The 26,416-nt window shown below is 43.6% G+C and overlaps 1 protein-coding gene across 1 annotated transcript; it reads left to right on the forward strand.

The window, feature by feature from the left end:
* The first annotated feature begins 1,904 nt into the window (after positions 1-1,904).
* Positions 1,905-26,209, forward strand: CCDC197 (coiled-coil domain containing 197). The gene is made up of 9 exons (XM_077820416.1): positions 1,905-2,016; positions 4,918-4,963; positions 6,905-7,081; positions 7,703-7,860; positions 16,344-16,426; positions 21,217-21,389; positions 22,734-22,844; positions 24,462-24,578; positions 25,727-26,209. Exons 1-9 carry the CDS (start codon positions 1,907-1,909, stop codon positions 25,922-25,924), a joined length of 1,173 nt encoding a protein of 390 aa, XP_077676542.1. The 5' UTR covers positions 1,905-1,906; the 3' UTR covers positions 25,925-26,209.
* Positions 26,210-26,416: the final 207 nt, after the last annotated feature.

The raw sequence follows: 26,416 nt of genomic DNA on the forward strand, positions 1-26,416 counted from the left end.
CTGACAGTTTTTCCTGGCTATGTGACAAAAGTGATGAAGGAAATAGGTGTATTCTACTTTTAGATCTCCCTTCCCCGCCACAGATTCATGGAACAGATTCTTCACCGCACCTGAGTTCTGCTTGGATGCAGTGGAGGATGTTAGTTCCATGATCCTGAGCTGCCCAGCACAAGTTAAAGTGGCAGAAGAGTAGTAACATTGGGATGGCAACTGGCCCAGGAGCCACCTCTGCCAGCTTTCTGTTGGTGAAGAATTCCCCTGCCCAGGTAGAATTTGTCACTATCTATTTCCAGATGCTTTTAATCAATTTTGCACTATGTGCGCTTACATGGCGTAAAGTGTATGGAGTGGACCAGAGAATGTGTCCCTTTATCATGAGAAGTGTTTGTCAGAATTATTGGGCCAGTTCCAATGTTGATTTAAAAGAGCTCATCTCCATTCATTTCAATTCAACTATTCCCATTTACCCCAGCTGAAGATCTAGCCCAGTGTCTTTGGACCCAGAAAGTATTTGAGAGAGTCTCAAGGGTTCTTTCAAAGGGCTTTGGAAACTATGTTTTAAATCTTAAATAACATAACATACAAATGACATACACTGACTAGTCATGTGATGTTCTAGTGACATTTTCTGTACTTTTTTTTTTTTTTTAAATCTGGATTACAAACTCTATCTAGTTAAAGAAAAACCACAGAAGATTCCAGGCTACTCGTTATTTAAAACAGAATTGTGCAGGGGGTCAAGGGAATAGGAGAAGGAGCCTTTAACCACAGAGGTTGACGGTTTGAATTCAACAAAGGTTGATTGATATTGTGCAAAATATATGATCTTAAGGCTGTGTGTGGTCATGATGTCATGAGTTGGTGGGTCACAGTCTAGTGTGAATTGTACAGGTGTCCTCTTGACAAAAATCATCATCCAGATGAGAACCACTGTAAGCATTTCAGAAAGACCCCCGCCTGCTGCCTCAAAAAAAAAAATCATGTTGACTGAACCTCCTTACCCCTAGATGGGGTCCCAGTGTGTGGGGGCAGGAGCCAGGGTGGTTCCCAAACTTGCATAGCCACAACCTGCTCTGCAGAAAGGGAACCTCAGTGCCCAAGTCTCTTAGTCCACTATCAACTCATTAGAAGTTTGAGAGGTTTTAAAAAGGGATATGCTGCAAAAAGATTGGGAACTGTGGGGAAAGGACAGAATTAGGCAAGCCAAACAGCTTCCGAAAGCTCAAACAAATCTTACCCCAAACTGCCATTTTTAATGTTTGTATCCTTAAAGTATTCAGGATTTGCTTTTATTTTTCCTTTATTTCAGTGCATCTGGACCGGGCTCTTCTACTGCAGATGTCAGGCGGGGGAGGGGGTGATTTCCTTTTCGAATTGCGTTAAAAAAGAGGGTGTTTTAATGAGATTGCTGTGCATAGCTATGCAGCGGAGTTATCCCCTGGGCAAGCAAAGCCCAGCCAGTCACCCTCAGAGAAGACACTCTCCCGGTACTGAGGCCCTGATCCACTCTGTGTCCCGCGTTCTCTTTTAGAACGCGGCCCAGGGTTGCTAGGGGAACGCCAGAAGAGGACGGCTACTGAAAGGTAACTGTAGCAACAGCAAACTCACCTCCTCCCTCTTCTCCCCCCCCTTCCCCCCCGACGCTCACCCGGTCGCATTCCCCCGACTCTTGTGAGTGAGCTCTGCCGGAGATTTGCAATACAAAATTCTGAAGTTGCAACTAAGATAGACTGCTCTGCATCTCTCGTGCAGTTAAAACGATACGCTTCTAATTGCTTTGTTGTAGTTAGACGTCTGTTGCAAACTCTTTCCCCTCTGCAGAAGGAGAACGACACTGCAACGCACATGGCTTGTGTATGAAGTATTGCAGGTAGGGAAAGTCGCCTGCTAGATTCCCGAGCTCATCATGAGTTACATGGAGTCCCTGGCAGTGCCAAGGAACGATGATCCTAGGTATTCACTGCAGCTGGAAAACAGGAGAAGGAACGTTTTTGTGACCCAGTTAGGGGAACACAGGTAGGTGATGTCACTTGCACTCACGTTTTATTTCTTGGAATCTAAAGTCTAAAAGGGGAGTGTTAAAGTAAATGTGCCTGTGAGATCTGAGTTTCTGAAATCGATCTCCCCTTTCCCTGTGTGTTTCTAGGGCATTTAGAATAAGAACAGACTGATTAGTATTGTAGTAGCCTTTATGGTAGACATATAAAAATAGCTCCCTCCCCCGGGGATCTGTGTTGACTGTGGAGTTTACCTCTCAGAGGCTGAGCTATCTAGGATGATGCTCTTAGGCTGGACAATTTAGTGAGATTGAAACCTTCTCAATTTCTACTATAAAATTATTGCTTGCAACATCTGAACGTGTCCATTTATTGTAACTGAATCCATCTTGCAAACCCGGAGTAGCGTAGAAGACAGCAAGGCAGTGAATCATTTAAACTTACAAGTTATAGAAGATAGTATGGAGTCTCTAAAAAAAACACCCACCATGCATAATGTGACACACATGCACAATTGGCAAACTCAGGCCTGGAAAAGTCCAGGACAAATCTGGGAAACTGAATATGTGCAGCTGCTGCATATGTGTGCCCTGTTAATCTGTCTAGTTTGCTGTTTGTAATGTGGTCATCACTGTGGTTTCCGCTTGCCAACATACTGAAGTTGTGACACACGTATGAATCTACCATATCTGGCTGACTTGCTGGCTGTCTAAAAAGTCATGAGAGGTCAAGGATGCACAGTCCTCATGTATTTTGGCAGCCATTTCTGTTTTTTATAGAACATCTTTTCAAAAGAATAGGTAACATACCAGACATGCCCATTAGTTCTAATTATGCACATTTAAGGGTCATATCTAGAGTTTTATACCACCCTGGACTCAAGGATTTCAATCTCCAGTATGACAAGGCTCAAGGCTTCTAACCCTCATGACCACAAACAAACCAAAGTGGAAAATGATAACTTGAGACACTTTGCAGTGGGATTAATCTTGTAATGGAAACCTAAATTCTTGTTCCAGTTCTGCCTGACTCTTTGCCCAGGGGCAGGTCACCAACTGCCAATGTTTCACTTTTCGTATTTGTAAAACAAAAATAATATTCATCTGTCCAGGTACTTATCTGAACATTTGATAATACTTCTGTATGTCCTTGCGTGTTGTGAGAGCACTAAATTAAACTTTATACAGTTTTTTAACTAAGGACACCAGGGCAAACTTCTAGTTTTAAGAGAAGTGCCAGGAAACCTGTAATGTGGACACAAGAGATCTCTTTCAGGAGTTGCTCACACTGTAAAGAGCATTGAACTCAATTTATTGGCTATAGAAAGGTGAAGTGAGTCTACCTTATTGGGATTTGAACACATGGATTTAAGTTTTATTAATGATCTTGGCACAAAAAGTAGAAGTGTGCAAATGAAATTTGCTGAAGATACAAAGTTGAGAGACATCGTCAATACAGAGGAGGATTGGAATATTATACAGGAAGATTTGGATGACCTTGAAGACTGTAATAACAGAAATGGGATGAAAGTCAATAAATAGTACAAAGTGCAAGGTCATGCACTTACGATCTAATAATAAGAATTTCTGCTACGAGCTAAGAGCTCATCAGTTGGAAAAAAAAAAGGGAAGAGACCTGGGTGTGGGGGTCAATTATAGAATAACTGAGCCATCAGTGTGAGGCAGCTGTGAAAAAGGTAAATGCAATCCTAGGATGTATTAGGGAAGACATTTCCAGTAGAGATAGGGAAGTATTAATGCCATTGTGCAAGGCATTTATAGGACCTCATCTGGAATACTGTGTACAGTTCTTGTCACCCATGTTCAAGAAAGATGAATTTAAAGTGGACCAGGTGCTGATTAGGGGAATGGAGGGCCTATCTTATGAGAAGAGGCTGGAAGAGCTTGGCTTGTTTAGCCTAGCAAAAAGAAGGTTCAGAGGGGTTATAAGTGTTCTCTATAATTACATTGGGGTAAATACTAGGGAGTATGAAGTGCTATTTAGGCTAATGGATAATACTGTCAAAGAACAAGTGGCTATAAACTGGCCATGAAAAAATTCAGGCTGGAAATTAGAAGAAGGTTTCTAAACATCTGAGCAGGGAGGTTCTGGAACAGTCTCCCAGTAGGAATTGTGGGGGCAAACAACTTAATTCTCTTTAAGAGAGAGCTGGACAAATTTGAGTACAATTGTATGATGGAGGTGCTTGTGATGGTGAGGGTGGGGAGGGCTCAACAGCCCTGAGACTCACTGCCAGTTTATATTACTAAAAGCACATCCTTCAGGGTTTCAGGCAGTCACCAGTAGAGGTCAGGAAGGCATATTTTCCCCTGAATATATTCTGGGAGGGTATTTTTATCTCTTTCATCTGAAGCATCAGGGATGGCCATGACTGGAGATGGTACAATGGTGGGGTGGGCCAGGGCTCTGAGGGGGCACCGAGCATTCTCTCTCTCAGGTGCTTGGCTGGCTGATTCTTGCTCACATGCTCAGAGTCTAACTGATCGCCATGTGTGGGGTTGGGAAGGAATTTTCCCCCAGGTCAGACTGGCAGTGACCTTGGGAGGTTTTTGCCTTCCTCTACAGTGGGTCACTTGCCAACTACACCAGGGTCCATCTCACTTAATCAGTTCCCTGCCATTGCTGGAGCCTTGGGCATTGGTGCATCAGTTCCTCCTATTCTCAGCCTGTGGCACACAATAGTCTGATCTCCTGTGGGTCTTATTTACCTTGGTCTCATTTTCTTCATTGGGTTTAGTGTGTGGGTGCTGGGTGGTGTTGGTGGCCTGTGATATACAGGAGATCAGACTCAACAATCGAGTGTGGTCCCTTCTGGCCTTAAACTCTATCACTCTGATCTGGCTTGTCAAAGTGTCCTTAATTCTCCCCATGTAAAGGTGACTCTCATTTGTTTTCCCAGGGAAGAAGAGGATAAAGATGTTACTCATATCCCCATCATCAACGAGGTTAGATGTGGTTTTTTTTTATGCCTCCTTCTTTTGTGTGTGTGTCACAGGGAACATATTTCAAGAGCTTCCCCTTCAACAGGGTGCTGTGTATGTGTCATCAAGACTCAGCTCATCTGTGTCTGTCTATATGGGAATTGTATGGCCCTCATTGCTGTAGGATCTGAGTTTGGTGGCTGGATAGGTGAGCAGGGACATATGCAGCTGTATAGGGCACCTAAAAATTTGGGGCACCACCAGGACCATAGGCACCGACTTCTTATCTTGCTGGGCGATGGTGGACCCCACGCTCCACTCCAAGCCCCCAACTTCACCCCTTCCCCCAAGCCTCTGCCCCACCTCTTCCCGCCCCTGCTCCATCCCTGCCCCGCATCCTTCCCCGAGCACGCCCCATCCCTGCTCCTCCCCATCCGTTCTAGAGCTTGAACGCAGCAAATCAGCTGTTCGCGGCACTCTGGAAGCGCTGGGAGGGAGGGAGAGGAGTTGGTAAGCACGGGGCTGCCGGTGCGCAAGAGGCGTGGGGGGAGGAGGGCTGAGGGGTGGAATTTGGGGCTGGTGGGTGCTCTGCACCCACTAAATTTTCCCCATGGGTGCTCCAACCCCAGAGCACCCATCCACGGAGTCTGCGCCTATGACTGGGACAGCAGGTAAGAGCAGGTTGGCTCCCACACACCCAGTGCGCACCGCAGTCCCCTTCCTAGACAGAAGGCAGGGGCCATATTCACAGAGCCGAATGCGCCGGTGCAGGGGCACCAGTTGCACCAGCATAGGGCCACCAGTTTAATAATACTGCATAGGGCCCCATAAATCCTAAAGACGACCCTGTAGGTGAGGCCGTGGAACCATTTTCCTCAGGAAAATTACCTCAGCGCCATGTATCAGTTGCTGAGGTGATGTGATGACAGTTGCAGCTGAAAGGATGCTGCAGTCAGCTCCTACAAGAGCTCTGTTCAAACATGGGCCTCTCACCCCTCACCAAGCCACGTCATTCTTTATATGGGGGATTTCTTTTGCAAAAACATCTCAGTGCTTTTTTTTCATGAACACACAAATACGAGAGGCCAATTAGCAAAGAGCATTAACAAACCATTGTGGGCACCAAGCAGGAAAAAAATATTCTGGTAAGGAAATTTCAGCTTCAAGCTTCTAACAACCATGGGCCCAATCCTGACGTCTTTAGTTAGGAAGACTCCCACTGACCTGAATGGGAACTTTGCTGTGGACTTCACTAGAAAGTAGAGCAGGCGTTTAGTAAGGGCTTCAGGATTGGGCTAAGAAGAAGTCAATGACAAACTTCCTGAGGCTTTTGTGACACCTGACACTGTACCTCAGCTAATCACTTCTTTGTAGTTGGGATGTCCTGTCACATCTTAACACCATCTTCTGAAGTATCTTATCCAACACGGTAAATTCTGATTCTTCTCTCATTTACCCCAGTCTAATTCCATTAACCAAAATGGAGTTATTTTTTACTTACACCAGTAGAGAATCAGGTCCTGTGTGCATTGTATCACCATCAAGACTGGATTGTAGAAAATGTTGTCTGTTAGGAAATAAATACAGCCCAGCTGATATTAAGCCCCTGCACTGATGTACAGTTTATGTCCCTCTATATGAATTATTTTCCCACGCTGTGGTCACATTTAGCAGGTTGGGAGCTCTGGGCCACTGTCTGCTCTCAGTGCAGTCAAGGGGAGCTCTGTCATTTGCCTTAATAGGATCAGGACTTGGCCTTAAAACTGTGGCATTCATGTTCTTGTTTGAATCCTTGTTTTCTTATTTTAATCCGTACCTTGAGGGCAAGGGGATAAAAATAATTATTTTGGTTAATACTTTAAGACAAAAAGTAATGATGCATTTGATTTTATGCAAGACCCAAGGGAACTTCACAGGAATTTGTTATGTGCCTCTATTGATTTGAAAACCCAATTCCACTTGTAGGCCCCCAGCAAGATTCTTGAGACTGATGCAAACTCTTTGCAAAAAACCTTGGTTCTGAAGAAAGAGGTTGAAGCTGATCGTATCACGGCAGAGCTGATTGCTAAGAGACAGGAATTTAAAGAGCGGATGGAAGCTGTGGCTCAGCGGAGAGCACAATTTGCCAAAAAGCAGCAGGATGTAAGCATCATTTCCCATCTGTGTTATGAGAAGAGAGCATTCAGGGTCCCTGAGGAGTTAGTCCCAGTCTTTTCACATTCCCAGGACTCTGCTCTGGTGGTTTCTCTATCTGCATACTTGCTTCTGGGCTTGGTGCAGTTAATGGTGTATTTGAGTGCTTGGCAGAGTCATGTTGGAGCAGGCAAGAGCTGCAGCCTGGTACGCTTTTTCCCCAAGTGAAAGCAATGTGCTCTCCTTCGCTCTCTGTCTGATCATACTCACAGTGATAAGAATGACTTTCAGATTGCTCCATCAGCATTGGGTTGATCCTGAAAGCCTCTATAGACTGACACTGCTCCCCTCTGCTTATGCAGTAAAACATGTAGGGCTAAATTCAGCAGTGACATAAATGTTGGTGTCAGGTACCTAGTGTGAACCTGATTCTTCATCCTACAGGAATATAAATGGAAACAAACCTGGGGCTTTGTAGATTTGTAAAACTTTAGTTTAACAAGGATAAGCAAGCAGAGCATGCACATATTTAATTGATTTTACAAAAAGTCTCTTCCCTGAATGGGGTGTTGCACTGGTTTATTAAATATGTCCTTTTTTTTTTTTTTTTTTTTTTTTTTTTTTTGCCAGAGCAGGAATCAAGCTCTTAAATTTGACAAGTTTCTTACAGAAAGTAATGTGAAGAGGAGGCGTGCACTCCAGAAATACCAAGCAGAAGTAAAAATGAATGAAATAAAACAGACGGAGATAGATAAACTGGTAGCAGAACTTGAAAAACTCAAAGTCAGGTATGCAACAGACCCATCTAAGGTTATCTAAAAATTTCACTTTCCACCACCCACTTAACAAGTTCTACTATGTCATTTTGCATGTGTCTTTCTAACATGTGTTTGTGGCTTAGAAACCTAAACTTCAGGTTTGCATTGCAGTAATCTAGACCCTGAAGGCTCAAATACTAGCAGGATCAGCTCAGTTTCTCAGATAACTTACATTCCATGCAATGTATACAGTGGTAAAATCTTTAGAAGAGAGCTAACCCCCCAGATTTGAACACGTACACATTTTGTGAAAGCTTAAATCAGAAAGTCCAGAACCTTAAGTATATAAGAATAGTCATACTGGATCAGATCAATAGTCCATCTAGCCCAGAATTCTGTCTTCTGATGCCCATGCCAGATGCTTCAGAGGGAATGAACAGAACTGAGTAATTAGCGAGTGATCCATGCCCTGTCTTCCAGTCCCAGCTTCTGGCAGTCAGAGGTTTTGGGACACCAAAAGTATGGGGTTGTGTCCCTGACCATCTTGGCTAGCCATTGATGGACCTAGCCTCCATGAACTTATCTAATTCTTTTTTTACCTAGTTATACTTTTGGCCTTCACAACCTCCCCGGTAACAGCCTCATGTTGACTCTATGTTGTGTGAAGAAGTACTTCCTTTTGTTTTAAACCTAGTGCCTATTAATTTCATTAGGTGACCCCTGGTTCTTGTGCTATGTGAAGGGGTAAATAACAGTTCCTTATTCAATTTCTCCACAACAGTCATGATTTTGTAGACCTTCTATAAAATCCCCCCTTAGTCTCTTTCTCAGACAAACAGTCTCAGTCTTTTTAATCTCTCCTCATATGGAAGCTAATCCATACCCCATTTCCTCCTTCCCTATATTTTTTCCAATTCTAATATATCTTTTTGAAATGGGCTGACACCAGAACTGCACATACCCACAGTGTGGGTGTATAATGGATTTATATAGCGGCATTTTGATATTTTCTGTTTTATTTTCTATCCCTTTCTTAATGGTTCCTAACATTCAGTTAGCTTTTTAGACTGCCACTGTACATTGAGCAGATATTTTCAAAGAACTATCCACAATGCTCCAAGGTCTCCTTCTTGAGTGGTAACAGCTAACTTAGACCCTATCAATTTTGTATGCATAGCTGGGATTATGTTTTCCAATGTGCAGTACTTTGCATTTATCAACACTGAATTTCATCTGCCATTTTGTTGTCCAGTCACCCAGTTTTGTGAGATCCCTTTGTAACTCTTCAGAGTCAGCTTTGGATTTAACTATCTTGAGTAACTTTGTATCATCTGCACTCTTTGACTTCTCACCAGGGATCCTAGCTTTCCATGATTTAAAAAAAAAAAAATTCTCTGACCAAAAAAATGAAAATCTTCATTTTTCCATGATTAAAATGAAACACTGAACTTTAGTTTCCCTAGCCATAATATATATAGTTATCAGCTGAACACACAGTTTTATTGATATATTTACAATTTTTGGACTGACAGCCTGAGCTCGGCCCATTGTCTTGACTATCTGAATTTCTGATGATCTGATCTGGCCCCAGTCCCAATTAGATCAGATAATCAGGGTTCCACTGTATATATTTTTATTTTGTTCACAAAATGTAAAAACTAGAGATTCTCTGTAAAAACGGAAAATCGATTTTCCTTGTTTTTCCATGGCAAATGGATTTCTAGGATCCCTGCTTCTCACTGTTTACCCCTTTTTCCAGATAATTTATGAATATGTTGCATAGCTCTGTTCCCAGTATAAATAAATCCTTGGAGGACACCACTATTTACCTCTCTTCCCTGTGAAAACTGATCATTTATTCCTACCCTTTGTTTCCTATCTTTTAACCAGTTACTGAATAAAGACTGGGAGTGGATGGATCATTACACAAAGTAAAAACTATTTCCCCATGCTAATTTTTCCCCTACTGTTACTCACACCTTTTTGTCAACTGTTTCAAATGGGCCATCCTGATTATCACTACAAAAGTTTTTTTTTCTCCTGCTGATAATAGCCCACCTTAATTGATTAGTCTCGCTACAGTTGGTATGGCAACACCCATTTTTTCATGTTCTCTGTGTGTATATATATCTTCCTACTGTATTTTCCACTGCATGCACCCAGTGAAGTGGTTTTTAGCCCATGAAAACTTATGCCCAAATAAATTTGTTAGTCTCTAAGGTGCGACAAGTACTCCTTGGGTTTTTTTTTTGCTGATATAGACTAACACGGCTACCACTCTGAAACCTGATCCATGAGAGGATCTTCCCTCTTATCCCATGACTCCTTATTTGAGAGGCCTTGTCAAAGGCTTTCTGAAAGTCCAAGTACACTATATCCACCGGATCCCCCTTGTCCACGTGCTTGTTGACACCTTCAAAGAATTCTAATAGATTGGTGAGGCATCATTTCCTTTTAGAAAAGCTGTGTTGACTCTTCCCCAACATACTTTGTTCATCTGTGAGTTTGATAATTCTGTTCTTTAGTATAGTTTCAACCAATTTGCCAGATACTGAAAAGTTAGGCTTATCAGCCTGTAATTGCAAGGATCATCTCTGGAGCCTTTTTAAAAAATCGGCATCACATTAGATATACTCAAGTCATCAGGTACAGAAGCTGATTTTAGTGATAGGTTACTTACCATAGTTAGTAGTTCTGCAATTTCATATTTGAGTTCCTGTTTGATTTTTCAATTTGTTCCCCAAACTCCTCTATTAATACCTCAATTTGGGACAGTTCCTTAGGTTTGTCACCTAAAAAGAATGGTTTTGGTGTGGGAATCTCCCCCATATCCTCTGAAAGATACCAGTGAAGACTGATGCAAAGAATTGATTTAGTTTCTCCACAATGGCTTTGCCTTTCTTGAGTGCTCTTTTAGCACCTCAATCGTCCAGTGGTCCCACTGATTGTTTGGCAGGCTTCCTGCTTCTGATGTAATTTTTAAAAAAAGCTGTGAGATTTTGTCTTTTGCTAGTTGCTCTTCAGATTTTTTTTTTACCTGCCTAATTATATTTTCACACTTGAAATGCCAGAGTTTATGCTTCTTTCTATTTGCCTCAGTAGGATTTGGCTTCTAGTTTTAAACGGTGTCTTTTTGTCTCTGCCTCTTTTATCTGTTTAGCCATAGTGGCATTTTTTTTTTTTGGTCCTCTTGCTGTTTTTGTTTTTGTTTAATTTGGGTACACATTTAGTTTGAGCCATGATTATGGTGTTTTAAATAGTCTCCATGCAGTTTTCAGGCATTTCACTCTTGTAACTGTTCCTTTTAATTTCAGTTTAACTACTATCCTCACTTTTGCATAGTTCCCCTTTTAGAAGTTAAATAAGGGATGGGCAAACATTTTGGCCTGAGGGCCACATCCGGGATGCAAAACTGTATGGAGGGCCAGGTATGGAAGGCTGTGCCTCCCCAAACAGCCTGGCCCCCGTGCCCTATCTGTCCCCTCCCACTTCCCGCCCCCCTGACTGCCCCCCTGACAACCCCCAACCCATCCAACCGCCCCTGCTCCTTGTCCCCTGACCTCCCCCTCCCAGAACCCCTGCCCCTAACTGCCCCCTGGGACTCCACCCCCTATCCAACCCTCCCCTCCGCTCCCTGTCCCCTGACTGCCCTGACCCCTATCTACACCCCTGCCCCCTGACAGAACCCCCAGGACTCCCACGCCTATCCAACCGCCCCTTCTCCCTGTCCCCTAACTGCCCCAACGCCTATCCGCCCCCCGGACCCCACCTCCTTTCCAACCCACCCTACTCCCTGTCCCCTGACTGCTCACTGGGACCCCCTGGCCCTTATCCAACCCCCCGCTCCCCACCCCTACCGCTCAGAGCAGCAGGAGCTCACAGCCCCGCCACCTGGCTGGAGCCAGCCACGCTGCGCTGCCCAGCAGAAGCGACGGGCCAGAGTGCTGGCGGCATGGTGAGCTGAGGCTGCAGGGGAGGGGGGACAGCAGGGGAGGGGCCAGTAGCTAGCCTCCCTGGCCAGGAGATCAAGGGCCAGGCAGGACAGTCCCATGGGCCAGATGTGGCCTGCGGGCCGTAGGTTGCCCGCCTCTGAGTTAAATGCTACACTGGTGGATTTCTTTGGTATTCTCTCCCCCTCCCCCCCGCACAAGAATGTTAGATGTAATTACATTATGGTCGCTATTATTGAGAAGTTCAGCTATATTTATCTCTTGGACCAGAACCTGGGCCAAATTGAGGACTAAACCAAGAATTATTTCTCTCCTTATGGGTCCCAGGATCTCCTGCTATGAGAAGCAGTCATTAATGGTGTCTAGAAATTTTATCTCTGTATCCCATCCTGAGGTGACATGGTCCCAGTCAATATGGGGATATTTGAAATCCCATGGCATTACTGGGTTTTCTGTTATTAGAGCCTGTCTAATCTCCCTGATCATTTCACAGTCACCATCACCATCCTGCTCTGGTGGTTGGCAATATATTCTTACTGCTATTTATTCAATATGGAATTTCTATCCATAGAGATTTTATGGTACAGTTTGATTCATTTAAGATTTTTACTATATTTGACTGTGTGCTTTCACTACCCCCACCAGTGCGACCTACTCTGTCATTCCTGTATATTTTGTACCCTGGTATTACTGTGTCCCATTGATTATCATCATTCCATCACATTTCTGTGATGCCTAATATATCCATATCCTCATTTAATACCAGACACTCAAGTACACCCATTTTAATATTTAGACTTGTAGCATTTGTATACAAGCACTCATAAAATTTGTCAATATTTAGTTTTCTTCATGTGATGTAACTGAATGGGACTCTTTCTCGTTTGACTGTTTCAACTTCTTTCTTCTCCTCATTATGAGGATATGGAGTGTCCCTTTGAATAAATCCTCCTCAGAGGGATGTCTCTGTCTGAAATGTGCATTCCTCTTAACCTGTTGACTTTTCCCCAGCCCTTAGTTTAAAAACTTCTTTACAACCTTTTTAATTTTACATGCCAGCAATCTGGTTCAGTTTTGATTTAGGGAGAGCTCATCCTTCCTCTATAGGCTCCTTCTTCCCCAAAAGGTTCCCCAATTCCTAATAAACCTAAATTCCTCTTCTCAATATCATTATCTTTTTTATGCATTGAGACCCTGCAGTTCTGCCTGTCTAACCAGCCCTGCATGTGGAACTGAAAGCATTTCAGAGAACGCTACCATGGAGGTCCTGGACTTTAATCTCTTATCTATCACCCTAAATTGGACTGCTTGGAACTCCTACCTTTCCCTGTGTCATTGGTACCTACATGTACCATGACCGCTGGCTCCTCCCCAGCAGTGCACATAAGTCTATCTTAATGTTTTGGGAGGTCTGCAACCTTTACACCTGGCAGGCAATTCACCATGTGGTTCTCCCAGTCATCACAAATCTAGCAATCTATATTTCTAATAATTGAATCTCGCATAATTGTTAGCTGTCTTTTCCTAATAACTCTGTAGGTTGGTCCCATCTCTACTTAATAACAATCAAAAAGACATTCAACAATCAAAATCAAATAGCATGTCAAATAGCATGTTTCATAAGACCTGAATTTTCCATGGAGCCTTTGGCCAAACTTTCCTCTCTCCCATGTACTCTTACCATTTACTGTATACTGCTTTTGCTACATTCTACTCCGTGGGCACTTTAGTTAAAAAGGGATGACTAGTCAAGACAGCTATTTGTGAACATTTTGCAAATTCACATCTCTTTGATTTGCTTTTGAGTGATATCAGAAGTAGTAGTTGCTAATGGTTGTCCAATCAGGAAACAAAAGCAATACCATGTGACATGGGTGACCAATCACACAGCTTGAGTATTGAAAGATGAAGATAGAATGTTTGCTGCAGCCACTTAGTTACACACTCTCAGGCTGGAATTTGTTTGCAAAAAATATTAGTCAGACAACTGTGAACAGCAAACTTGTAAAAGTCATGCTCCATTTGTGGACAGCTTGCAAACATTACTATTTATTATTTATACTGTGGTAGCACCTAGGAGCCCCAGTCTTGGATCAAGGCTCCATTGTGCTAGTCACTGCACAAACACAGAACAAAACAACAATCCCTGCCCCACTGAGATTAAGAACAAAGGGCTAAATTCACTGAATAACTTGTACAGGTTCTGCAGCTCTTAAGGCTTCCACTAGGAATGGAGAACAAGGTGACAATATTAAAAAAAATTGAATGTAATATAAAATAAATAACACCCATTTAATTAATCCAAACCCTCCACTTTTAATGGAGCTGGTACAGAATTGCCACACAAATCCCTGAACAATTCAGGGACCTTGATGGTGAATTTAGGTCCAGCTGTCCACAGAGCACACATGGCCTTGTGGGATACGCTTCATTTTACAGATGGGCAAACAGGAGATCAGAGAGACAAAGGGGTTTGCACAGGAAGTCTCTGAGAGGCAGGAATAGAATCCAAATCTCCTGATTTCTAGTCCTGGGTCTTAACAAGACTGTTCTTTTTTGCTTTTTACCATCAGAAGATAAAAGCTCTTGTGGCTATGGGCAAGTGACCGGGGGGGGGGGGGTGAGGGGGGAGAGATTGTCATGCTTAGATTCAAAAGAACATAAGAATGGCCATACCAAATCAGACCAAAGGTCCATCTACCCTAGTATCCTGTCTTCTGACAGTGGCCAATGCCAGATGCTTCAGAGGGAATGAACAGAACAGGTCAATTATTCAGTGATCCATCCCCTGTCATCCAGTCCCAGTATCATATATTTTGAGGCCAGAAGAGATCATTCTGATCCTCTAGTGTGACGTCCTGTAAAGCATAGACCCGAAAACTTTCCCAAACTAATTCCTAGAGCATACCTAAAACATCCAATCTTGATTTTAAAATTGTCATATGAGGGAGAATCCACCGTGACTTTTGATAAATTGTTCCAATGGCTAATTACACTCTCATCATTATAAATTCACACCTTATTTCCAGTCTGAATTTGTCTAGCTTCAGCTTCCGGCCGTTGGATCGTGTTATAACTTTCTCTGCTAGACTGAAGAGCCCACTGTTACATATTTGTTCCTCATGTAGGTACTTATAGACTGTAATCAAGTCATCCCTTAACCTTCTCTTTGTTAAGCTAAATAGATAAACACAAAGGGTATGTCTACACAGCAAAGAAAAACCTGCAGATGCCCCATGCCAGCTGACTTGGCTCACAGAGTTTGGGCTGCTTCATTGCTGTGTAGACTTCTGGGCTTGGGCTGGAGCCCGAGCTCTGGGATGCTCCCACCTCGCAAAGTCCTGGAGCCTGGGCTCCAGCCTGAACCCAGACTTCTACACAGCAGTGAAATAGCCCCACAGCCTGAGCCCTGCGAACTGAATCAGCTGGCATGGGCCAGCTGCAGATGTCTAGTTGCTGTGTAGACATACCTAAAGAGCTCAATCGCTATAAGGCATGTCTTCTAATCCTTTAATCATTCTTGTGGCTCTTCTCTGAACCCTCTCCAGTTTATCAACATCGTTCTTGAATTGTGGCCATCAGAACTGGACACAGTGTTCTATCAGTGATCGCACAAGTGCCAAAAACAGAAGTAAAATAACCCCTCTACGAGATTCCCCTCTGTATGCATCCCAGGATCCATTACCTGTTCTGGCCACCACATTGTGCTGGGCACTCATGTTCAGCTGATTACTCTCCATGACCCCCAAATCTTCTTCAGTCACTCCTCCCCAGGATAGATGGGATGGTCCCATGGTTCAAGCAGGCCACTAGAGTCCTAATCTCATTAGTTATTGACAAAATTCCCATTGACTTTATTGGTATAAGGTCCCAGGAGCGTTGGGTTCTTGGCTTTGTCACAGACTAGTTAGATAATCATGGGCAAGTCACTTAACCTCTCATTGCTTCAGTTTACTCATTTATGAAAATAGACTATGACTATAATAGTACAGTAATGCTATTCTAACAACACTAACTTCCACGCGGTGTTGGGAGGCTGAACTGATTGGGCACTTTTGGATCTGATGAAGGATACTATGTCATTTATACAAAGAAAAGGAGTACTTGTGGCACCTTAGAGACTAACCAATTTATTTGAGCATGAGCTTTCGTGAGCTACAGCTCACTTCATCGGATGCATACCGTGGAAACTGCAGCAGACTTTATATATACACAGAGAATATGAAACAATACCTCCTCCCACCCCACTGTCCTGCTGGTAATAGCTTATCTAAAGTGATCATCAGGTTGAAATCAGGTTGTGGCACCTTAGTCTCTAAGGTGCCACAAGTACTCCTTTTCTTTTTGCGAATACAGACTAACACGGCTGTTACTCTGAAATATGTCATTTATATGCAACATACTTAACACCATTATTCACATTACTGTAAGGGAAATCCTTTCCCTTGAGTAGTGCAAGTGTGACAAGAAGCCATAATTGACACATGGGATTCATGTAATTAGCTCCTCATGTTCTCATTGGTTTTTATTAAGCTTTACATATTTCTTGCTGCATTTTTACAGACAAAAGAAGCTGCAGAAGAAGGTAGCCAAGCAAAAAGTCTATGAGGATTTCCTACTGAAAATCATTGACCAGTTGCCTGACAGTAAGTGCTCTTACACTGCATCTGCAGTCTCCTTAAGTATAATAATAGTAACTTTCACTGACTCATTTTGCTCCTGTGACCTGGCCATGTAGCCTAGTCATCGCCAGTAGTGAGTGTCTTTAAAAGTAAAGGCAATCCACATGTTACAGAGCATCTGACAGCTTCTGTTCCTCAGTCACAAACAGGCCTGCTAAGCAGCACGCTAACCATCACAGCAGGGTTGAGACAGTTCAGTGAGTCAAATCCATTTTGCACGACCCACATTGTTTTGTTCTGTGGGCAAGATAAGGTGCCCAGGCCTACCTGGACCATGTTGGCTGAGCTAGACCAGTTCTATTAGGTATGCAGGATAAAAATAGGTGGGAACATTGTCTCCATATTCCCAGCACTTGATGGCTGGTATAATCCAACTGCCCTTTCTTAGAAGAATTTACTCATTCAGACTTATCTATTCAGGGAGGGGCATGGGTTTTTTAAATTTTTTTTTTTATACGTAGGTATTTTATTTCTGCTCTGCTCTGCAAGTTTGCTATTGAAAGCAAAGTCTGACATGCAGCTTTTCCTTGGAACAGAAAGTGATGAGGTTTCAGGCAGTTCTTAGCTCCCATGGGAGTTTGTTCCACAGCCATGGACCAACCCCTCCAAGAAAGCTAAGCTTTATCCTTGCAGTGGGCAGATCCATTGTGCCCAGCAGTAAGGTGATGATCCACAGATGACTCCTGCCAGAGCTTCTGGGGATCTTTTAGGCATCCTGGGCCCAGGGCTGGCTCCAGGCACCAGCGAAGGAAGCAGGTGCCTAGGGCGGCCAATAGAAAGGGGCAGCACTCTGTCCGTCATCGGGGCGGCATGTCCGGGTCTTCAGTGGCAATTCGGCGGCGGGCCCTGCAGTCCCTCTCTTCCTCTTCGGCAGCACTTTGGCAGCAGCTTAACCAGGCTTGGTTTTTGTTTTTTTTTCCCCTTCACCGCTTGGGGCGGCAAAAAAGCTGGAGCCACCCCTGCCTGGGCCCAGACCATTTCTCCTTCCCTATTTATTAAACAATTGGAGTCACTAGAAGATGCTCCAGACCGATTTCTCACTCAGTGTTTCTCAACCTGTGCGTTGCAACCCAGAGGTCGCGAGGTCATGAAAGGCAATCGGGGTGGGGGAAGTAGTGGGAAGCATTACATATTTTATTACAACCTAAAGCAAAGGAACTCTTTCTCTTCCACTCCTCACAGACTCTTACCCTTCAAGGGTAAGCATTCTCTGGCAACATCTTAAAACACAAATAACAATAAGCTTAGAGTTTATCACTGATACCTTGTTACTCTTACTTTTGTACTAAATGTAATGGGGTCATGAACATTTTTGTTTTGACTAGGAGGTCACCAACCTGAAAAGTTGAGAAACCCTGTTTTAGCTGACAGGAGTGATATTTTGGCTGATACAAGCTCTTCTAGTTTTAAATGCTGTGGTTTATCTTTCAGTTTATGTCTATCATAAGTAAATACAGTGCAGCTTGTTATTTCTCTATCAAATAAAGGATCAGCTACTTGATTAATTTCCCCAAATCTCAGATTCTGCCTTGTTACTTGCACATTTCTCATAGAATAAGACTTTGCTTAAATTCATCAAAACGTCCATCTGAGTTCTTTCGAGTATTTCAGGTCTTGGTTCTCTAGCCCAGACTCAAGGCTGAAGTGATAATTGCGCACGAAAATGTTATCAGATTATCATAGATATCTCTTCTGACAGCCATTTAACATCTAGTTGGGTGTTAAGTCTATAGATTATTCATCTCTTAGCAACATTCAGAAGCTGAGCCATGGAAACTTACCAGCTTCACTTCACAACACGGTCAAGTTTGGGTGATGCAATCACCTGCTTAAATGACTCAGAATTCATGACTAAGAGTAGATTCTTTTAAGCGGACTCTTCTATGCCATATTTAACTTTTTGGTACAAAATCTTAATTCCCTTGTCCCATCCTATTGCTGGAGAACCCGGTTCTTCGGATTATGCACTTAGATTCTCTTGTTATATGGTATCAATATTCTGTCCTGTGAAAAACTGTTACAGCCTCTGACCAAGCTTCCCACAAGTTAAATGTCCCTGTAATAGAACCAGTGCCATCCAGTGGTGGAGAGATGCAGCTACATTTCAGTACATCTTTTAAAATGGACTGCATTATATTGTCATAGAAACATAGTCATAGAATTTCAGGCCAGAAAGAACCACCAGCTCATCTAGTCTGATCTCCGGTATGTCACAGGCCACCAACACCATCCAGCACCAACATACTAAATCCAGCAACTGAAATGAGACCAAAGTATTGCAGCCTACAGGACATCAGACTGTTGTGTGTGCCACAGGCAGAGAATAGGAAGGACCAATGCCGAAGGCCCCTGCAATGGCAGGGAATTAAGTGACATGGACCCAGATAAACCTGGCAAGTGACCTGCACCCACACGTTGTAGAGGAAGGCAAAACCCCACAAGGTCACTGCCAATTTGACTTGAGGGGAAATTCTTTCCTGACTCCACATATGGCGATCAGTTAGACTCTGAGCACATGAGCAAGAGCCAATCAGCCAAGCACGAGAGAGAGAGAGAATGCTTGGTGCCCCCTCAGAGCCCTGGCCCACACTGCCGAGTGTCCCTTCTATAGTCATGGCCATCCATGACGCTTCAGAGGAAGGAGATAACCCCAACCCCCAAAATCCATTGGGGGGAGACTGGCAATCCCTTCCTGACCCTTGCAGTTGGCCAACGGAAACCCTGAAGCATAAGGTTTTAGGAACATAAGACATAAACTGGAATTGATCACTGGGGCTGCTGAACCCTGCCCCTCACCATCACAAGCAGTGCTGTCATCCAATCATACTCATAAATTTGTCCAGCTCTCGCATAAAACTAATCCACTTATTTCTCCCCACAACTCCTATTGGGAGGTTGTTCTAGAACTTCACCCTTCTGATTAGAAACTTTCTTCTAATTTCCAGCCTGAATTTGTTCATGGCCATTTTATACCCATTTGTTCTTGTGCCAACATTGTCCTTTAGCTTAAATAGCTCTTCACACTCCCTCGTATTTATCCCTCTACACCTCGATGTATTTATTAAGAGCACTCATATCCCCTCTCAGCTTTCTCTTTGGGAGACTAAACAAGCCAAGCTCTTCCAGTCTCCTTTCATAAGACAGGCCCTCCATTCTCCTGGTCATCCTAGTAGCTCTTCTCTGCATCTGTTCCAGTTTGAATTAATCTTTCTTGAATATGGGTCACAAGAGCTGTACACAGTATTCCAGATGAGGTCTCACCAGTACCTTGTATAATGGCATTAATACTTCTGTGTCTCTATTGGCAATACGTAATACATCCTAGGATTGCATTTGACTTTTTCCACAGCTGCATCCATTGCTGGCTCATAGTCATCCTGTGATCAATCCCTGCACCCTGGTCTCTCTCATCCTCCTGTCACTTCCAACTGACAAGTCCCCAGCTTGTAGCAGAAATTCTTATAAGATCCTCCTGAGTGGGTGACCTTGCACTTTGTACTATTGAATTTCGTCTCATTTCTGTCACTCCAGCCTTCAAGGTCATCCAGATTTTCCTGTTTAATATTCCAATCCTCCTCTGTATAGACAATTTTCAGAGTAGCTGCCGTGTTAGTCTGTATCCGCAAAAAGAAAAGGAGGACTTGTGGCACCTTAGAGACTAACAAATTTATTTGAGCATAAGCTTTCATGAGCTACAGCTCACTTCATCAGATGCATTCAGTGGAAAAACGATGAAGTGAGCTGTAGCTCACACAAGCTTACGCTTAAATAAATTTGTTAGTCTCTAAGGTGCCACAAGTCCTCCTCTTATTTTTTTGCATTGACAATGCCTCCCAACTTTGCATCAACAAATTTAATTAGCACACTTCTACTTTTTGTGTCAAGGGCACTAATAAAAATGGTGTCAATTGTTCAAAAACTTGGTACGTTTTTATGGAATTAAGTCACTCATGCCTGCATGCTATCAAAACAAGAAGTCTTTTTTTTCCTTCTCAGATATCCATTAGTGTTTCCAACTCTTGCAACTTTATCATGAGTCTTGCAATACTTGTTGGTCTTAAAATCCCAGTTCCTGAAGTCAGCTGACTCTCATAAGTCATAAGACTGTCAGCTTTCAGTTTAAAAATATTCACTTCTGATCCTTGTGGTTGTGGAGAAAAGACTGAAAACATAAAGGCTCCAAAACTGGAAGGCAACTAAAAATAACTCCAAATTTAATATTTTTTTAAAAATTCTCATGATTTTTAAATCATCCCATCAGGGTTGAATGTTTGCAGTTGGAAATATTGAGTCAGTTTTCATGGAAAAGATTTATTTAGCATGGACAGGGCCCAATTGTGCAATTGGCCCCCTCCTGTAAGGTGTGGGAGCTGTGGATACACAATATCTCCCCTGAGCCACTTGGGGTATGTCTACATTGCAATAAAACACCTGCGGCTGACTCATGTCAGCTGGCTTGGGCTTGGGCTGCGGGGCTATAAAATTGCAGTGTAGATGTTTGGGCTTGGGCTGGAGCCAAGGCTCTGGGACTCAGTGAAGGGGGAGGGTCCAGAGCCCTGGCTCCAGCCAGAGCCCCACGAGCCCAAGTCAGCTGACATGAGTCATCTGGGTGTTTTGTTGCAGTGTAGGACATACCCTCAATTCCTTAAAGGATCCGGTACATAACTTGAAAAGGAAGGAAAAAAAGCATCTCTAATACATGGTGAGCTAAGTCTATTTTCCCTTTGTGCTGTTTCCCCTGTGTCCCGCTACAGACTATCTGGAGTATGGTGCAGATTCTGTCATTGGAGCTATCATCAGGCGGCATGAGATGCTGTCAGCTACAAACCAGACCTTGATAAAGAACTTGATCACCCTGTCAGATGACTTTGAGAAAAGCCAGCATGGCCTTGAAACCTTGCAACGGGAACATGATACCACAAAACTTGTAATGTTATCAAGCGTGTTATTTATGGTATAGTAGATAGTAGTTAGTCCAAGAGAGTTAAGCCAGGGTCTGTAAGGGTCTGATTCTGTGAAATACTGAGCACCAGTGACTTCCACTGAACCCTTGGATGGGATCCATCCCCCAGCCCTCCAGGTCTGTCCTAGAGTCTCCAGAATTAAAGATTAATTAAAGATTATGTCATGTGATGAAACCTCCAGGAATATGTCCAACCAAAATTGGCAAACCTAGGTCCATATGTAACTGCTGAAACGGACAGTTTCTGGAATATTTCTGATCACAAACACCAAGTACGTTCTCATCACTTGATCACCCTGGACAAATTTTTACTCTCAGATTAGTAGTGTCAATCTCTGTGGCACATTCTGCCCTCCATCCCCCATCGAATATCCCGTGGCTATTGGGTCAGGCAGGTCCAAGGGCAGACTATGCAGTAATGGTCCACAGCATGGGTCTTCTAGCACAATGTTGACCCACGCTTATACACTGTGGCCACTGAAGCCAATTCCTGATAGAGAAAAGTTTCTCCAGGTGTTTTATTTTTAATTCAGTGAATAATCCTTAACATTTCTGTTAATAAAAACAGAGGGCTAGATCCAGGCTCCTACAAGGGAAGGGGAAAAGATGTAGCAAGAGCCTGGCTCTTCAGCTCAAGTCGTAGAGACTTATGGTTCCAGCTCTTGGGAGCCCTTGTTCATTCCCCTGTGTGTTGGCCAAGATGGTGGCCATCCCAGTAGCATTTGAATTTCACCTGGAGGCATTATTTCTTCAAAGGCCAGGAACCTGGCATTAGGGGCCAAATTCTGTGCTCAGTGTAAATCCAGTGTGAGGGTTTGTCTATATAGGGAAGTTGACCCAGAATAGCTATTCTGGAGCTGCTCCCTGTTGTGGACACTCACCTTCAAGAATCAGTGTCAAAATACTTCAGAATTACTATTGCTCTTTAAATTCGCACCCTACGTTGTTCCAGAAGAACTTCCCATGTGGACAAGCTCTAACTGTATTGGAGTTGCTTTAGACTTATATCACTGTAATTGAGAGCAGAATGGCCCAGTTTTTTCAGAGTCATGGCTGCGGAGAATGCTGGTAGCCTATACAACACTTGTTGAACAGGTCCAGCTTGTGCTTCCCCCAGTGGAGCCATGTGGCCAGGGAAAAACTTGCCTCTGAGTGTAACTCACTGTTAGTGAAATAGTTTGTTAATTTGTAAAGTGCTTTGGGATCCTTCAAATTGAAAGCCACTAGGAGAATGATTGACACTAGAGCTAGACTCCTTCTGCAGTGCAAAGTACATTCCCAATGGGCATTCTTGTTTACTTCACCTAGATGCTGATTTGGGAACTTTCTGAGCTTCAAATGAAGTGCAACAGAATACAGGAGAAAAACAAGCAGCTGGAAGTCAGTATTAACCATGATAAAGGTCACTTCAGATATCAGGTAAGTTCAAAAGTGCCCCTTCTTTTCCTTCCAGCAGAACACGAGCTATGGATAAAAGAGGAGACACATACCCTAACTGAAAAGACTGGCACACGAGTGAGATCACAAACATTCAGAGTCTGATCCTCCTTCCTTGGAGGCAAGTGGGGGAGTTGGCAGCAGGATCAGGCCCAGAATTCATTAACGTGCCCATTGTTCTAAGATACACACATCATCCCTCTTCTTGGTTTGCTCTCCAACTTATCATTTACTTTCATCTAGTTTGTTGTTTGGTGTGGGCTAAACTTCCAGGTCAGGGTTAGTCCTCACTGAAGTCAGGGGGAACGTTGTGTGAGTAAGGACCTCTGGGTTTAGCCCTATGTTCTTAAACTTCTGGTTCTTTCTAAAAGGACAATGTTAAAGACAGAAACTACCATTAAAATCTGCAGCAACTTGCTCCAAACACTGTATCTTCAGTGGTTTCCAAGGACGGATTCAAGCCTTGTTTACACTGAGATTTGCCTCTGTTACAGCCATCACAGACTAGCTACTGGTATAGCTGCACCACTGCAAACTTCTGCTGTTGCTAGGCAAAGAGGCTGTAGGCCATGACTTGTAGCCAGTGCAATCTAGCCCAGTTTCAAGCAGTGATTTTGAACTTCAAGTGGCTTTCCTTGTCTACTCTAGGAGTTGGTATTGGTGAAAATGGCTAGTCACTGATTGTCTAAACTGGGGATTTCAGTCAAGGCCTTTAGGCACAATCCTTTCTCCATACAGACAAGTTTTCTCCCAACATAGCCCCCAGCTGACACCTAGAGAGACTTTTTCAGTCCAACCCTATGGACATGCTGTCTTCCTCCCACTCCATGAGTTACTACCCAGTTTTCCCTCTTAAACTTCCTCTCCCTCTTGACCTTTTTTCCCATCTCCCTCATTAGCCCCTCTCAGAGCTCCCTCTGGTTTTCCCTTTTCCCCACTCATCCCTTCATCTTCCTAGGTTTCACTCTGCTGCAATGCCCTACTTCTGTGCCTCTCCCCACCCACAGCTGCCACTTGGCACAGCTCGTTCTCACTAGCCCTGCTGCTGCTCACCACCAAGTGAGGCAACCACAACAGCGAGTGGGAGCCATGCCATGGACTGGGGCATGACAGAGAGCCGAGGCAGGAGGCAGCAGGGACTTGTGGGAAAATTGCTAAACTCTGCAAGCCTGGCAATCTGGAGGGACCCCAATCTTACTAGCCCCATGGGGGAGAAGACATCTGGGAGGAGGGGAAAGCAGTTAAGAGGGGGATTCTCCGGTGTAGGATGGAAGGGTCAATGTCAGTATTAGCAGTTGCTGAGGGTCTACCTTGTGCAAAGAAGGGCACCAAGTGAGGAGGGAAGAGAGAAGCTTGGGTAGAACAGAGGGGCCAAGAGAGGGATGTAGGAGGAAATGGGGGCAGAGATACAGGCAGCAGTGCAGTTGGGTTGCACACTGAGGAGAAGCTAGGTCTCACAGCAGAATTGTTACCCAGCCAAACTCCTGTGTGGTAGTCTTGAGAGGTGTTTCCTCATCATGGAGGTTAGCAATTCCGGGCACCCGTATGTGCAAAGTGTTCTGTGGGGCAAAATTCACCAACGTCTTTTATGCCTTGCAGAGTCAAGAACTAGGCAGCTTGTTGTTAGCTATCGCCAACCTGGCCGAGCAGTGCCACATGCAGCATTATGGCCCCTTGCAGGAAATGGAATGGTTGTCAAAACTGGACATGATCCAAGTAAGTAACAAACACTGCTGCAGCATTAATAGAAAAGCTGCTTAGGACAGCGGGGTGCCTGCTGCTAAGGGAATACGGATTGTATAGGCAGCTAAAATTTAAGTGACTCAGATGTCTGGCTCATTCAAGAATGGGTGTTTTGGAGCCTTTGAGCAAATGCAGTAGTGCATGTACTAGCAACATATGTAGAGGTTAGTTATATACATAGTGGGAGAGGGCAGACTGCATAGCACTTAAAACCTGGAACTGGGGATCGGGAGATCTGAGTTCAGTTCCCAGCTCTGCTAATGACTCACTGCGTGACTTTAGGCAAGTCACTTAATGGCTCCGTGCCTCAGTTTCACCATCTATGAAACTGGAATAATATTTCCCTATCTCTCAGCCATTCCACTACACACCCGTGGCGTTTAGCCTGCTCTTGGTTGTGAAACTGGGGCTTTGAGCCATCGTGCCCGTTGGTGGTTAGAGTACATTGCTGAATGGGAGCGGGCCAGCTGTAGTGCTCTGGGGACCAGCGCAGCAGCTCGTCATTAAGGGAAAGCAGGGGGACCACAGAAGCCTGCAGTACCAGTAGTGCCATGCACAGCTAGTCTTGGGAACAATTTCTGAAATACCAATACTGTCTGCATTGCAATGCAGGGGTTTTGGACCATGTGGTACTTGCAGATTTTCACCAGAAACACTGTGTGTTGGATTGTCAGTCCTGCTTTCTCTGTGTGACAATTTTAAACATGCACTTATAGTCCAGACAAGATTGTAGTTTGTGTGTGGAACATCCTGAGTGTTGGAGTCATTAGAAGGAATTGATACAACTGATTTGCATTTACCATCTAATTCACAGATTAAGCCCCCAGTTTAGCAAGATCCTGAAGCATGTGTCTAATTTTAAGCACATGAATAGGCTCATTGACTTCAGCGAGAATACTCACATGCTTTAAGTTAGGCGTGTGTTTAAGTACCTTGCTAAACTGGGGCCAATGAGCCTAATCCTAATCCTCTATCCCTTACTCAGTATATCTCGCTGTGGACAGTATATAAAACTGCTGCTTAGTTTCATCAAAGGGACTATGTGTGTAAGTAAGGGCTGCAGGATGGAGCCCTTCCATGAGTGAATGTCTGCATGGAAGAAACCTCTCTTTTTGTACTAGGAATTCATTCTGGAAAAAAAGCATATCCAGCAATTAGTGACTCAGCCTGATGAATCTGGGGCATTGCTATCTACTCTTGGAGACAAAACTCAGAGCAGAAAAATGGGAATCACCAAGAAGAAATTCCAAAGCCAAGTTCCAGGAGGCAGCGGTGGTGTAATACAAACTCCTAAAAACAACTGGAAAGCATCAGTGTGACACTGTTTTGTATTAATGTATTGCAGTTTCCAAAGCAATGGAAGAGAGGAAATTATACAAGCTTCCTCAGACTTATTGACTTTTCATAGTGTGAATTGCTTCTTTCTAGTGCCTTCATTTTTAATATTTGTGTCTTCCATACACACACAAGTTTGGCATTGGTTCACACAATTACTGGACTATAACTCAAAAGCCAAAAAGCCCACCAATAAAGTAAATGAAAATTACATTGGTTTTGCTATATGGGTATAGTATTAGTCCATTACTAGCTGTGGGTTTTATCCATGGCATGTCCAGTGAAATTAGTAAGGAGTCATTTATGATATTCCATTCTTTGACCAAAAAGTAAGACTAAAATGGATACAATAAAACATATCTGACCACAGTGTGAGAACAGTTAATTTGTTGTTTGTAAAACATACACTAAGATCCTTATCTGAAAATTGCTATGTAAATACCAAGTATGATTATGTTTCAGTGTGTGTTTTTCTC

The sequence above is a fragment of the Eretmochelys imbricata genome, chromosome 6 (genome assembly GCF_965152235.1).
Source record: "Eretmochelys imbricata isolate rEreImb1 chromosome 6, rEreImb1.hap1, whole genome shotgun sequence".
NCBI lineage: Eukaryota > Metazoa > Chordata > Testudines > Cheloniidae > Eretmochelys > Eretmochelys imbricata.